The following is a 12,700-nucleotide window of genomic DNA, read 5'->3' on the forward strand; positions in this document are numbered from 1 at the left end:
TGGCTCTTAGTACTGCTGCAGCCATGGACACTAGTTGGCCTTTGGGGGCCATCCCAATGCCAACTGTCCTAAAGCCCTCTCAGCCGAGAAAGTGGGGATGTAACTTGGCCAGACAGTCAGGACAGCAGTTGCCTCTGCTGTTTTGATGTTGATAGTCAGACACAACTGACTACAATACAGCTGTGTTGTGGATGTGGGTTATGCTGCTGGTCAGGCATCTGCTCAGCAGATGTGGTGTAGCGTGTATGGATTTGTCCGAACGCAGTGACGCCTCCTTGAGAAACTGAAACTGAAACTGTGGATGTGGATCAGTGTGGTGACTGTGTGTGTGTTGGCTTGCAGTGCTGGTGCAGCAGAACAAGCTGTACATGCACTGCATCAAGGAATGCCGCAAGATTCACCAGCAGCTGGGCTCGGCCTGCACCGCCCCCCTCACCCCTAACATGATCCTCAACACCGCCAACAGGCTCATCTACAGCTACGCTGTAGAGCAGGTCAGTCAGTGCTGTGTGTCTGGGTTTGTGGAAATCGGTCAGTCCACAATCTTGTCTGTCGGTCAGTCAAGAATCTTGTGTTCTCTGTCGGTCAGTCCACAATCTTGTGTTGTCTGTCAGTCAGTCAACAATCTTGTGTTCTCTGTTTGTCAGTCCACAGTCTTTTGTTGTCTGTCGGTCAGTCCACAATCTTGTGTTCTCTGTCGGTCAGTCCACAATCTTGTGTTGTCTGTCGGTCAGTCCACAATGTTGTCCACAATCTTGTGTTGTCTGTCGTTCAGTCCACAATCTTGTGTTGTCTGTCGGTCAGTCCACAATCTTGTCCACAATCTTGTGTTGTCTGTCGGTCAGTCCACAATCTTGTGTTCCCTGTTGGTCAGTCCACAATCTTGTGTTTTCTGTTGGTCAGTCGAGAAATGCCTTCCTTGTAAGGAATGAATGAGAACCAGCAAAAGTAGTAAATCATGCAATGTTTGCCGATAAACAGAATCAGATTTTGTCAGTGGTGTGTGCTTGACTGTTTTCTCTTGATCTCTTCAAATTTTTAATACTCAATTTTCTGTGTGTTTGTGCTTGTGCCATGTGTGTGTGTCTGTGTGTGTGTGTGTGTGTGTGTGTGTGTGTGTGTGATTTTCTCACAGCAGTGCCTGGCTAGAATATAATACTGTTTGTATATACACTTTTGGTGTCATATACTGTATCATGTCAAACTGATGCAAACTAGGCCTATTGGTTTGCTCTGCTTGGCCAAATTTCGTGCGGCTAACAGTGAAAAAACGGGCCCACCCGCTCTCAGCCAATCAAACGCCTCTAAAAGCTATAAGCGCTGAATCATTCCTTTGGCCAAGGCTCTCCACGCCATCTTGTCAGACCCCCCTTCGGACACAGGGGGTGCCCATAGCCCCACCTACTCTTCAGGTGGCACTCTTCACAGACGCCTCCTCCCTGGGCTGGGGAGCCCACATGGACTCACTCCATGCAGCAGGGACTTGGTCCCCGGAGCGCCTATGCCACATCAATGTTCTGGAACTGGAGGCAGTTCGCAGGGCTCTCCTGCACTTCATGGGGGAGGCCACTGGCAAGACCATCCGCTTGTTCACGGACAAGACGACAGTCGCATGTTATGTGAACAAATGGGGGGGAGCGCACTCGGCAGACCTCTCCATGCGGACCGAGGCTCTCCTCCGTTGGTGCCACAGCAAGGGCATTCCACTTTCAGCGAGACACTTAGCAGGAAAAACCAACATCTTGGCAGATGCTCTCAGCAGGTCCAAGAGTGTCATACGCACAGAGTGCACCCTGGACAAGGACAGCCTTCAGTGGGTGTGGGAACAGTGGTTTCGGCCGATGATGGACCTTGTTCAACAAGAGACTTCCCACTTTCGTCTCTTCGGTTGCTGACCCAGAAGCGTGGGCAGTGGATGCTCTCTCTCTAGACTGGAGCAGTCTGATTGCCTCCGCATTTCCTCCCTTTCCAATTCTGTCCAAGGTGATACGGAAAGACAGATTGGAACACCCGCAGCTGATCCTCATTGCGCCGAAATGGCCAGCCCAGACCTGGTTTTCGGACCTTCAGTCCCTGACACATGTTTCCACCCCTGGAACTTGAAACCAAATCTCATCTGCTGAGGCAGCCTCGCTCAGGCACTCCTCATTCCAATCCTCAACTGCTCCACCAGCACGCATGGCGGCTGTGCGGTCGGAACTGTCAGCATCACCATTGAAGTCCTCGACCCCTCGGTCGGCCTCTGTGTCGGCTGCGCTGACCCAGGGGTGTGCCTCCTCTCACCTCCTCTCCATAGTCACCAGAGCAAGGAGGCAGGGAACGGAGACCTTGTATGACTTTCGCTGGAAGAAATGGTTGCGGTGGTGTACAGCTCAGGGCATTCCCCCTACGAACCCTACGAGCATGCAGCTGGCAAACTTTCTGGCTCTCTGCTCCTCGGATCTCATCCTGTCTGCTAGTTCTGTGCGAGGGTACAGGTCTGCCATCTGTACCACAATGCAATCAGCTAGGTGGTCCCGCCTTTGAAGCGGATTTCCTGCTGAGAGAGGTGGCTAGGGGTGCCCCTCTGAAGGAAGCTAGAGACCCCAGAAGAGTGCCCCTCTGGGGCTTGTTCCTGGTGCTGGATTTCATTCGAAAACAGCCCTTCCAACCATTGGGGACTATTCCTTTTGACATCCTCACCCTCAAGACCACTTTCCTTCTGTGGCTGGCCACAGGCAGTCGTAGAGGTGAGCTGCATGGTCTTAGTGGAATGCCACAAGATCTGGCCTTCCACAGAGATGGTTCCATCACTATTCGTTTCCTTCCAGGTTTCTGGCTAAGAACCAAGACCCTGAGGTTCCTTCCCCCTCTCTGAGGGTCAGACCTTTGTCTGATATTCTTGCCCAAGATGATGCGGATAGGCACCTCTGCCCTGTTCGGTGTCTCAAATATTATTGGGATAGGTCTCGCCATAGGCATTCTTCTCAGAGGCGTCTCCTCATCTCCCTGAATGAGAATTACAAGAAAGACATCGCTGCAGGCACCATTTCCCGCTGGGTTCCCCAAGTCATTCGTAGAGCCTACTCTCATGCACACAGGGATATCAGCTGTCTTCATCCCAGAGCACACGAAGTGCGGACCATAGCTACTTCGGCTGTTTTCCAGCACTCAGTGCCAACGCAGCATGTCTTGGAGGCAGCCTTCTGGCGGTCTGAGAATCCCTTCATCAACTTCTACCTCAGGAATTTCCGTATGACCAGGGCTGACGGTTCCAAGGGGATTTCCTTTGTCGCGGCTAACACTGCCGTCTCAGTTACAAGGGCTCCCCATACGAACCAGTAGGCGTTGCCCTCCTCCATTTGCTTTAAATTCTGCATCAGTTTGACATGGTACAGTATATGACACCAAAAGGAGGAGTTTGTATTATACTCCATGTTTGGTGTTACATATACTTACCATGTCAAACTCGAATGCCCGCCTGTCCGTCCCCGCGTCTCCGCCGTGGTTCTCATGGGGCATTTTTGTTCATGGCCACGGAATGATTCAGCGCTTATAGCTTTCAGAGGCGTTTGATTGGCTGAGAGCGGGTGGGCCTGTCTTTTCACTGTTAGCCGCGCGAAATTTGGCCAAGCAGAGCAAACCAATAGTCCCAGTTTGCATCAGTTTGACATGGTAAGTATATGTAACACCAAACATGGAGTATAATACAAACTCCTCCTTTTGTATGTGTCTTTTGTTTTTTGTAACTGGCTTTTTTTTTATAACTGTTTTTAAAGCATGGCAAGGAGCAGTGGTCTTTTCTTTTTGTCTTGTTTCTGTTTTGTATTTGTGGAGAGAAGGAACTTACACTTACTAACAGACTGGTGCTTGGGGGCACAATGGTTTGATATTACTCACAGCTCTTTTTTTGTTCTATCTCCACCCACAGTGCCAGACAGCGGTCATGGATGAACTGGAAGGGAATAAAAAAGAAGTGAGTCTCGATTTTGTTTCTCTTTTCTTCTGTGTGTGTGTGTGTCTGTGTGTGTGTGTGATTAAAAAAGAAGTGAGTGTTAGTTTAGTTTCTCTTTTTCTGTGTGTGTGTGTGTGAGAGAGAGAGAGAGAGAGAGAGAGTGGGGATCTCACCCAAAACATCTGTGTGTGTGAGAGAGAGAGAGAGAGTGGGGATCCCACCCAAAACAAGCTTTACATGCTACTGCTAGCATTCATGTACCATGCTTATTTTAAAAAAAACAAACCTATTTAACTGTCTCCTTTTCATTTCATAACATTTGTCGTTCATTGATTGTAAATGCAGTTCTGAAAAATATGGCAGATGTTTATCATACAACACGCCTGTGAATAGTGTAAATATATATAAGGGAGGAGGTCTTTTTAAAATTTGGAAAGTGCGTATGGATTTGGCAGACACATTTTGACGTGTGTTGTGACCATTGCAGAGTTTCCGTTGCTCCAGTGCAACACAACACAACTCACACACCACACCACACCACAGCTCAACACAGCAAAGCACAGCACAGCACACCTCAACTCAACTCAGTTCAACTCAACTCAACACACAGTGTATGGATGAGTGAGGTTTGTTGCATAACAGTTGCAGTGTTTCCAGTGCAACAGTACAACATAGCACAGCACAACACTGCACAACACAATACGTGGAGGAGTGACGTGTGGTGTGTGACTGTTGCAGTGTTTCCAGCACAACTGTCAACAGTACAACATGACATGCTATGACACAACACAGCACAACACAACATAGCACAGCACATGGTGTGGATGAGTGAGGCATGTTGTGTGACTGTTGCAGAGTTTCCAGCGGTACACCACAGCACAGATCCTGCTGCACAGTCTGGCCCAGATGGCCAGCAAGGACTACGATCGTCAGCTGCTGGAGAACTGTCAGTGCTGCTTTTTGGTTGTTATCATTATTGTTGTTGTTATTATTTGTTGTTGTTGTTATTATGATTGTTGTCATTGTCATTATTATTCATATTGTTATTATTATCATCATCATCATCATCATCATCATTGTACAGCTGTTGGAGAGAAGTCTGGTTTTTAATCTTTTGGTTATTGTTATTACTATTATTAAAAAGGATATTTCTTTGGCATGAAACTACAAAGCACATGACCTTTACAAAGACTCAAATAACATAAAAAGATATGTGTATAAAAACCAACTTAAAGATAGAATCATGTTCAATATATCAAAAAGATGAGGCCACACAAAAACAAAAAGGTTCAAAGATTCAAAAGATTCCAAATTTAATCCTTTTGCCCCTTTTGGGGTGTGGAGGATACAATAACAATACACACACATGCACATGATAATGATAATGATTTGCAACAAAACAAACCAAACTTAAACATATTGACAAGTATGTTTTAGATGTAACAAAAGTCACACTTTTCAAGTTTTATGAATTTACATACATTAAGTTGAGTATTCTTCCCAGCACTGAATAAATGGCATACACAGAACATTGACATATGTGATTTATATTATGTGGTATCAATTTATTTTGAATGACAGTATTTTGGGGACATTTTAAAACAAAATGAAATTCCTCCTCAGCCCTACCATATTACATTCCTTGCAAATTATGTTTTCTCTGCTTCTGCCTTCTCTTCTTCCCTATTTGGATCTGCAGTTTATGGTTATTGCAACAAAACTTTAATAAAGGATATATGTAAGTATATTGCCATATGTAACAATCCGAAGTACCATTTCCTTTTCTTAATCAATACTGTATAATTGTTTTTTGATTGTTCTTACAGACCGGCACAGTGTGGAGGTGAGGCTGTCAGGCATCGGGGGTCAGGGTGTACAACGTGCCTGTCCCGCCTGGTCCTGAGGTCTCTGATGAACAAGCCTTCCTGCCTCCTCCTCTTCCTCCATTGTCATTCTCCCCCCCCCCCCCCCTCCTCCTCTGCTGCTGTGCCACCTCCCTCCTCCTGGTGCATTCTTCTCCCTCCATTCCACCCCCTCTCTGTCCCACCCTTCATCCCCCCCAACCCTGTCCTTTCTCCTGTGGCACGCTTCTTTACTGCTACACACACATGCACACATATACACACACATGCCTGCACATTTCCACACTTCTTTCCAACCACTTCTACTACCACCATACACACACGCATACACATGCATGCACTCATGCACAAACAAACACGCACACGCACGCACATACGTATGTACGCACTCACACACACACACACTCACACTCCTGTACAGTACTACCCACTTCCACTGCTACACCCACTTGCCCCTCTCCCTCCCCTTCCCTAGAGTGTGGCTGCCATGTGTTGCAAAGTTGCAAAGACCACTGGACACTCTGTGACTTTGCATTTGTTAGTCAGTGAGGATGTGTCGCTGTGATGGCTCAAGATGAACAGTGAAGAGAGACCTGGGACCTATGGTCAGACAATGGGAATGGGGAATATGGAGTGCTTTGACTGCCTCATACATCCAACGACATAGGAACATCTTTGTCACAGTGTGTTACCGTGCGTTGGGTGACCAGAATGTTCAGCTGGGAGTGTCAGCAGTATAACAGTACAGGGATCGTCTCGCCCAACCAGCGAAACGTGTCGAATCATGTGATTCATGACTGCACAAAACTATCGCCGTGCTACGGGGTGTGTTCCTGTGTGCAACTGTACCCCATGGAAGAAAAGAAAAAAGCCATAGGTTCCCAACCTCTTTCTGTGTAATGACTTGTGTGTGTGAGGTGTGGGAGAGGATACGTGCTTCTGAAGTCATGAAGATGTGTGCAGCTGCTTGAGCAGGTATGAAGCATGCAGAGTCAAGTCACTTGAATGACAATGCCTTTCTATGATTTTGTTCTGAGGAAGGTGAGAGGGAATGTGTGATGATGGACAAGACAGCCAGCAAGTTTAGGAACTGACGTAGCCCTGCTTGTGTTCCACAGATCTAGCTGCAAAGATGCTAGCAGTCGTTTGGTCAGACTGCAAACAGCTTCCGTTGATCTGTGATGTTGATGTTGGTGTTTTGTTGTGCGGCGTGTGAAGAATTGTGTACAGAGAAGAATGGAGGAAGGTAGTACAGTAGTACAGAGCTGTTGATTTATGGGGTAATGGAGAACTTTATTGTCTATTGTTATTTCAGATCTGATTAGTGACATAGCTGCCAACTCTCACACACACTTTCCAAGATTTTCCCATAATTATATCATAACTTGAAATGTGTGTGTGTGTGTGTGTGTCTTAGATAGGCTACTATTAAAAGTTTTTGACATGGTGCTGATAATACTAAAAAGATGTTCTATGCCTTCCCAGAACCAGTTGCATCAGAAAATGCATTCTCTTCATGGGCTCCTCTGTTGAAAAGATAGATTTGTTGGACAGGAAAATTCTTCCAGCTAAAAGTGAAACGTCATAATAAATTGTGTAATATGAATACAGTGCTCACTCTTGTGTGGACACAAATCAGAGCAGTTTTACTCACAGCATTCACACGCATGCATACCTCCGACCCAAAGGTATGGAAGACAAAACTTATACAGGAAAGTACAACATTAAAGGCTGGAGAAACTGATATGGCCCACTGTTGTTGACTATAGGCAACAGTGTCACATGTCAAGCTGAGGTAGTGTGGGTGGAAAGAGGTAGGGGAAGGTTGGCAGCTATATCACAGCGTGTTGAAGAGATGCAAGAATGGTCCGGTGTGTTGGTTGTGATGAGGATGTAGGGAGTGATGCAAGTGCTGACCAAGTTCGTAGGATGACAAGGGAATAAGAGTAATGAGCGGTGTGCGTTGTGTTCGTGGAATGACAAGGGAATAAGAATAATGAGCGTTGTGTTCGTGGGATGACAAGGGAATAAGAATAATGAGCAGTGTGCATTGTGTTCGTGGGATGACAAGGGAATAAGAAGAATGAGCGGTGTACATTGTGCGGTTGCTTTTGGTCCAGCATACAGCAAGATGTGATGACCATGAACTGCTTCATCTTGTGTTGTAGCAGTCTAGTCAGATGTGCACAAGTCGGTGCATGAACAAAAACTTTTCTACAGTGCTAGATATTACTCATGATTCATTAACTTATTTTACCCTCTTTTTTGCCTGATTTTTATGGACTCACTGCCCCAAACATTATATTTGATTTTAAAGTGTAAGGAAAGGTAGATTTTTTTTTAAAAATCTGTGTGCATTTGTAAAAATAAAAATGTATATTGGATAATATATTACATTATAACTCTCCTGTGCTCAGTTATAACTCCCCCCCCCTCCCCCACACCAAATAAATAAATAAATCCAGGCAGAGTTCTGCAGAAAATCTTGACAGGGGTGGTTTGTGGATAGCATATCAGTGATTCAGATCAAACAACATTGACAAGGATGCTAAGTGCTCAGTTTGATTCAGCGTTTGACATCTTGCCTGTGATATATGCTCACATTTTTAACAACAGTTTGCCAAAAGGATCATCCCACACAAAAGACTCATTTCAGCATGCTGTGGAAGCTACATGAAGGTGTTGCCTCTCTTACGGCTTCACTTCATCGCACAGATTTTTTGGGGGGGTAAAAATGCCATGGCAGCAGAAATGGAAAAATGAACAGATCTGAAAAGGGTTGTGAAAAAAAAAAAAAAAAGCAAACAACTGAAATTGTTCACTTTCCTTTCTTTTTCTCTGGTCAAGGAATTTTGTGTTTAATATATGTGCAACAGAAAAACAAATACTAAATATTACAAATAATGTTACGCATGTTATAATAACTTTCTTCCAAATAAAATGGTTTAGAACTCTGTTCAGTTCTTGATAACCATGTATGTACCAATTTTGTTAAGTTGACAGTGAAGGTATATGCTCAAATTTATTAATCCTCTGTTGAAGTGGTATCCTACTGCATTAAACTAATTTGTGGAAATGGGCATTATGATAAGTCCCCCCCCCCCTTTCTCCCGCCCCCCACCCCCTTCCCCTCCCCCATAAAAAAAGAAAGCTAATTAAGTAAACAGTTTATTTATGCAAAATCAAAACAAAATCAGAGCAATGCAAATACTAATCAAACAGCCTACTCATTCAAGAAGTGAAACAGTTAAGATGAAGCTGTTTCCCTATAAAACATTTCCTGCTGCTGTTATGTAGATGGATCAGTCTGTTTTTCATTATAGAAAACTTCAGGTGCAGGCAGTGGGTTGATGTCAGACTTGAGAGAGAAGAGGAGTGCAGGGGACTGGACAGAAGGAAAGAATTTGAAAAGGGAAAACAATATCAGACCTGCCAGTTTGTCTGCAGAGAACTGATTTCAGTATTCATCAGAACCAGCTCCCCTGCTTGATTTGCCTTTATGGTTGAGGTATTATGTCATGAACTTTGATGTTTAGCAGGTTGGGTGTTTTTTGTTGTTTTTCTTTGGGGGGGGGGGGGGGGGGCAGATGTGACAAGAGTTTAACACAGTTGATTTTTTTTTTTTTTTTTTTTTTTTTTTTTTTTTTTTAGGGCAGTCCTGATATGTTCCTGTGCATTCAGCTGGACTAAAATAAGTAAAATAAGTAACAGCCTTTATGTCAGATCCCATACCCCCATGTCCTTCTCCTCCCCATTATCAGGTTGAACTTTGAAGGCAGTGTCTTCTGTTTCTGTGTATTTCATTAAATGTAAATGCATGCAAACACAATTTGTTTTCTTGGATTTTATCAAATGTAAATGCATGCAAACACAATTAGGTATGTTGGATTTTTGTTTTGTTTTGGTTGGTTGGTTGGTTTTTATCAACAGTTCTTTTAATCTGTGTTTTGATAAATATCAGTTGATTGTCTGTGCATATTTTTAAACATGACCATACACATTTCCACACACACTCTTTCTGTCACTCTCATAAGTCTCAATAAAAACCTTAAATCTGCCTGCCATGTGCCTCTTTCGTTCTGAAAGATAATGTAGATGCAGTTATACCAAAAAGCAAAGGGGAATAATGGTGGGAAAAAACGACAGAAACATGACATGTTCTTCTCGTGTTTTTTGTTCATCACTTCAGCCCTGAGATTGCCATTTCTGTTTTCTGGACTGTGTATTAAGTGGATGATCTGTTACTTTTATGCCATTATGGGAAAAGTGGTTTAAAGCTCTACAACAACAAAAAGAAAAGTCCATCAAGTTCAGTTTCCTATTCATGAACAATCAGATCATCTCAAAGATTTGATGTTTTTCTCATTTAACTTCAGCATTAGTTTCAGTGACTTGTTAACTGATGATAAACTGATACATATCATGCTCATCTTCCACATATGTTGTCAGACCTTTTGCACACTACATAGATCATCTATACACAAATCCATCACATGGATGTAATATGCACATTGCCACATACAAGCATATACATGTTTGTAAACATACTCACAGATTGTCGTAGTTTGATTAACTTTGATTATTAGGTTACACATCATCTGTCAGTACATGTTAAAAATCATATCTACCAATCATTAGCCCTTCGCTCTGCAAAAGAAAACCTCAAACGCCCTGTCTCATTTTCCTAGTGCCTAAAATTATCTCACTGAATCTGCTCATTCCAACTTCATTTTGTTCCTGGTTGAGTATGAACTCTGTGTCCAAGAGTGCCAACGAGAACTTTCACATAAGTAAGATAAGGTGGTGTATTTATTCAAATGAGATTTTTGTGTTAAAGAAGTTCAGGTTGATTGCTGTGTCATGTTGCATTGGTGTTCTGATATGAGGTGTGTGTGTGTGCATTTCATCATTCTTGTTCCCATTTACTGTTCTTTAAAAGCTTACTTGTCCAGTAGTTCAGTCATTTTAAAGCAGTAACATTATTCCTTATCTAGAAACTGCAGGTGATGTACGAATTTGTTGGTCACTGTTGTTTCACATGTGTTCATGGTGTTACCTGTCTTTGAAAGTGGTAGTAACTGTTTCACATGTGTTACTGATATTGTTACCCATACTCAAAATTGGGTTTTGAAATAAAAGAAAATTTTAAATACAGTAAGAGACCTTTGTGTGTGCGTGTGTGTGTGTGTATGTGTGTGTGTGATTTGAAGTATTCAGGGTGCAAGTGGTCTACCACTGACCTCTCACTGAGAATACAAATGGCTGTTTCAGGCACATGATTGTACACCATGAACAGCTTGAACAATGCATATGAAAACCTTGTTTCAGTCAAAAAAGTTTTTGTGAAAAGTTATAAGTGGCTAATTAAAGATAGGTGTGGTTTTTCATCATAAAGAATGTCCAGAGGTATACATGCAAGAAAGCGCCTCTCGTTATGAGTGGTGTTCATTACATAGGCTGTATTATGTATACGTCTGTCTCCCAGAAATTCAGCATCATTCCACCATGCACTGAAGAAGAAAATTGCAAGTCCCTAGGTGGTCCTAAACTTTTTGCAAATCCTGCATGTGAAAACAATAGAAGAACAGAAGAGACATCAGCTCAGGTTTGATTGTGTGCGTGTGTTTGTGAATGCGTGTTGTGCATTCATTGGTATGGTTGTTGCTTTGTATGTGCATCCTGAGCATGACCAAGAATCTTATTCGCCTTAAGGAGCTGAATAGTAAGGATAATGTGTCATGAACTGTGTTTTGTGGGTTTGTCATAGTGAAATGTGTGTTTGTGTGTGTGTTTGCGTGTAGATGGGACAAGTATGTGTGGTCGGCTGGACTAGAACAACAATAAATAAACAATGTTGGGTCACCATTAAGCCACACACCACAGGAGACCCATGTATGTGCCAGGACTTATACTCCACCTCCTGCTCCCACTACACTGGGTGCTGGTTTTCCAGATGAAACGTTAAATCAAGGTCTCATATGCATCATGTACTTAGCGCCTGTAAAAGAAACCCTGCAGCAATGAAAGAGTTGTCCCTTGTAAAATTCTGTAAGAAAATCTTCATTGACAGTAAATCAAATACTAAACACGCTTACAGGCAGAAAAGAAAAAGTTGCAGTGGATCCTGATACAATCTGAAACATTCATCAGCTCAAGTGTAGAACTTCCATGACGGTCAAAATTGCTTCAGATTGAGGGGGCAGGGGGAGAGGTGGGAGTGAGGAGGTGGGGGCTGAGTGGGATGTGGTGAACTTAAAGGAGAAGGGAAACCAAAAGGATATCGTGTCATATGTGAGCTGGCAGAAATGGAAACTTCCTTCTTTTTTTTCACCAATTCCATATTTATTTAGAAAGTGACGCAAACCACGCTTTTTCTTTCTTTCTTTGTGTGTGTGTGTGTGTTTATAGCATTGTAATAAGCTTGGAATGGGGCTGAGGAAGGAAGAGGGGGCAGTGGATTTACAAACAAAAGCAGTGGAGAGTGAGGGGGGAGGGCGCCTAAAACTGGCAACAGAAAAGTGTCTTGTTCGTTTTTAGATGCTTGGCTTCAAATCCCTGCGGAACAGGCTCGATGCCGTCTGCGCCTCAAGGGGAATAAACACAGATGAAGCGTGAGATAAAAATTGCATTATTAGTTCGCTCCCTTCTATCGCTCCTGCTCGTGTTTTCTTTTCTCGTTGGAAAACTGTCACTCTCCCTCTCCCCTTACCTCCCCGACCCCTTCCCTCCACCACCACCAACACCCCTCGTTCCTCCACGCTCCGGCAGCAGAGTACTGCTGGATGGCTGTCCTCAAAATTCATGTGTGACGTGTGTCGTGAAAAGACAAAAATACAGTAAAATGAGAACGATGAGCCGGAGGATGGAAACCGTAGCTTCCGAGTCTAAAATGTCCTCTGTTTCG

General features: G+C 43.6%; 1 protein-coding gene across 1 annotated transcript in view; it reads left to right on the plus strand.

The window, feature by feature from the left end:
- The window catches only part of LOC143274628 (serine/threonine-protein kinase unc-51-like), a 102,842-nt gene extending 91,888 nt beyond the window's left edge, over positions 1 to 10,954 (plus strand). Inside the window, exons 26-29 of the mRNA XM_076578498.1 lie at positions 343 to 494; positions 3,911 to 3,955; positions 4,790 to 4,880; positions 5,761 to 10,954. Coding sequence (XP_076434613.1) covers positions 343 to 494; positions 3,911 to 3,955; positions 4,790 to 4,880; positions 5,761 to 5,837 — 365 coding nt within the window. The 3' untranslated portion in view covers positions 5,838 to 10,954. The remainder of the gene's footprint in view (positions 1 to 342; positions 495 to 3,910; positions 3,956 to 4,789; positions 4,881 to 5,760) is intronic.
- Positions 10,955 to 12,700: the final 1,746 nt, after the last annotated feature.

This window comes from Babylonia areolata, chromosome 29 (genome assembly GCF_041734735.1).
Source record: "Babylonia areolata isolate BAREFJ2019XMU chromosome 29, ASM4173473v1, whole genome shotgun sequence".
In the NCBI taxonomy this organism is placed as follows: domain Eukaryota; kingdom Metazoa; phylum Mollusca; class Gastropoda; order Neogastropoda; family Buccinidae; genus Babylonia; species Babylonia areolata.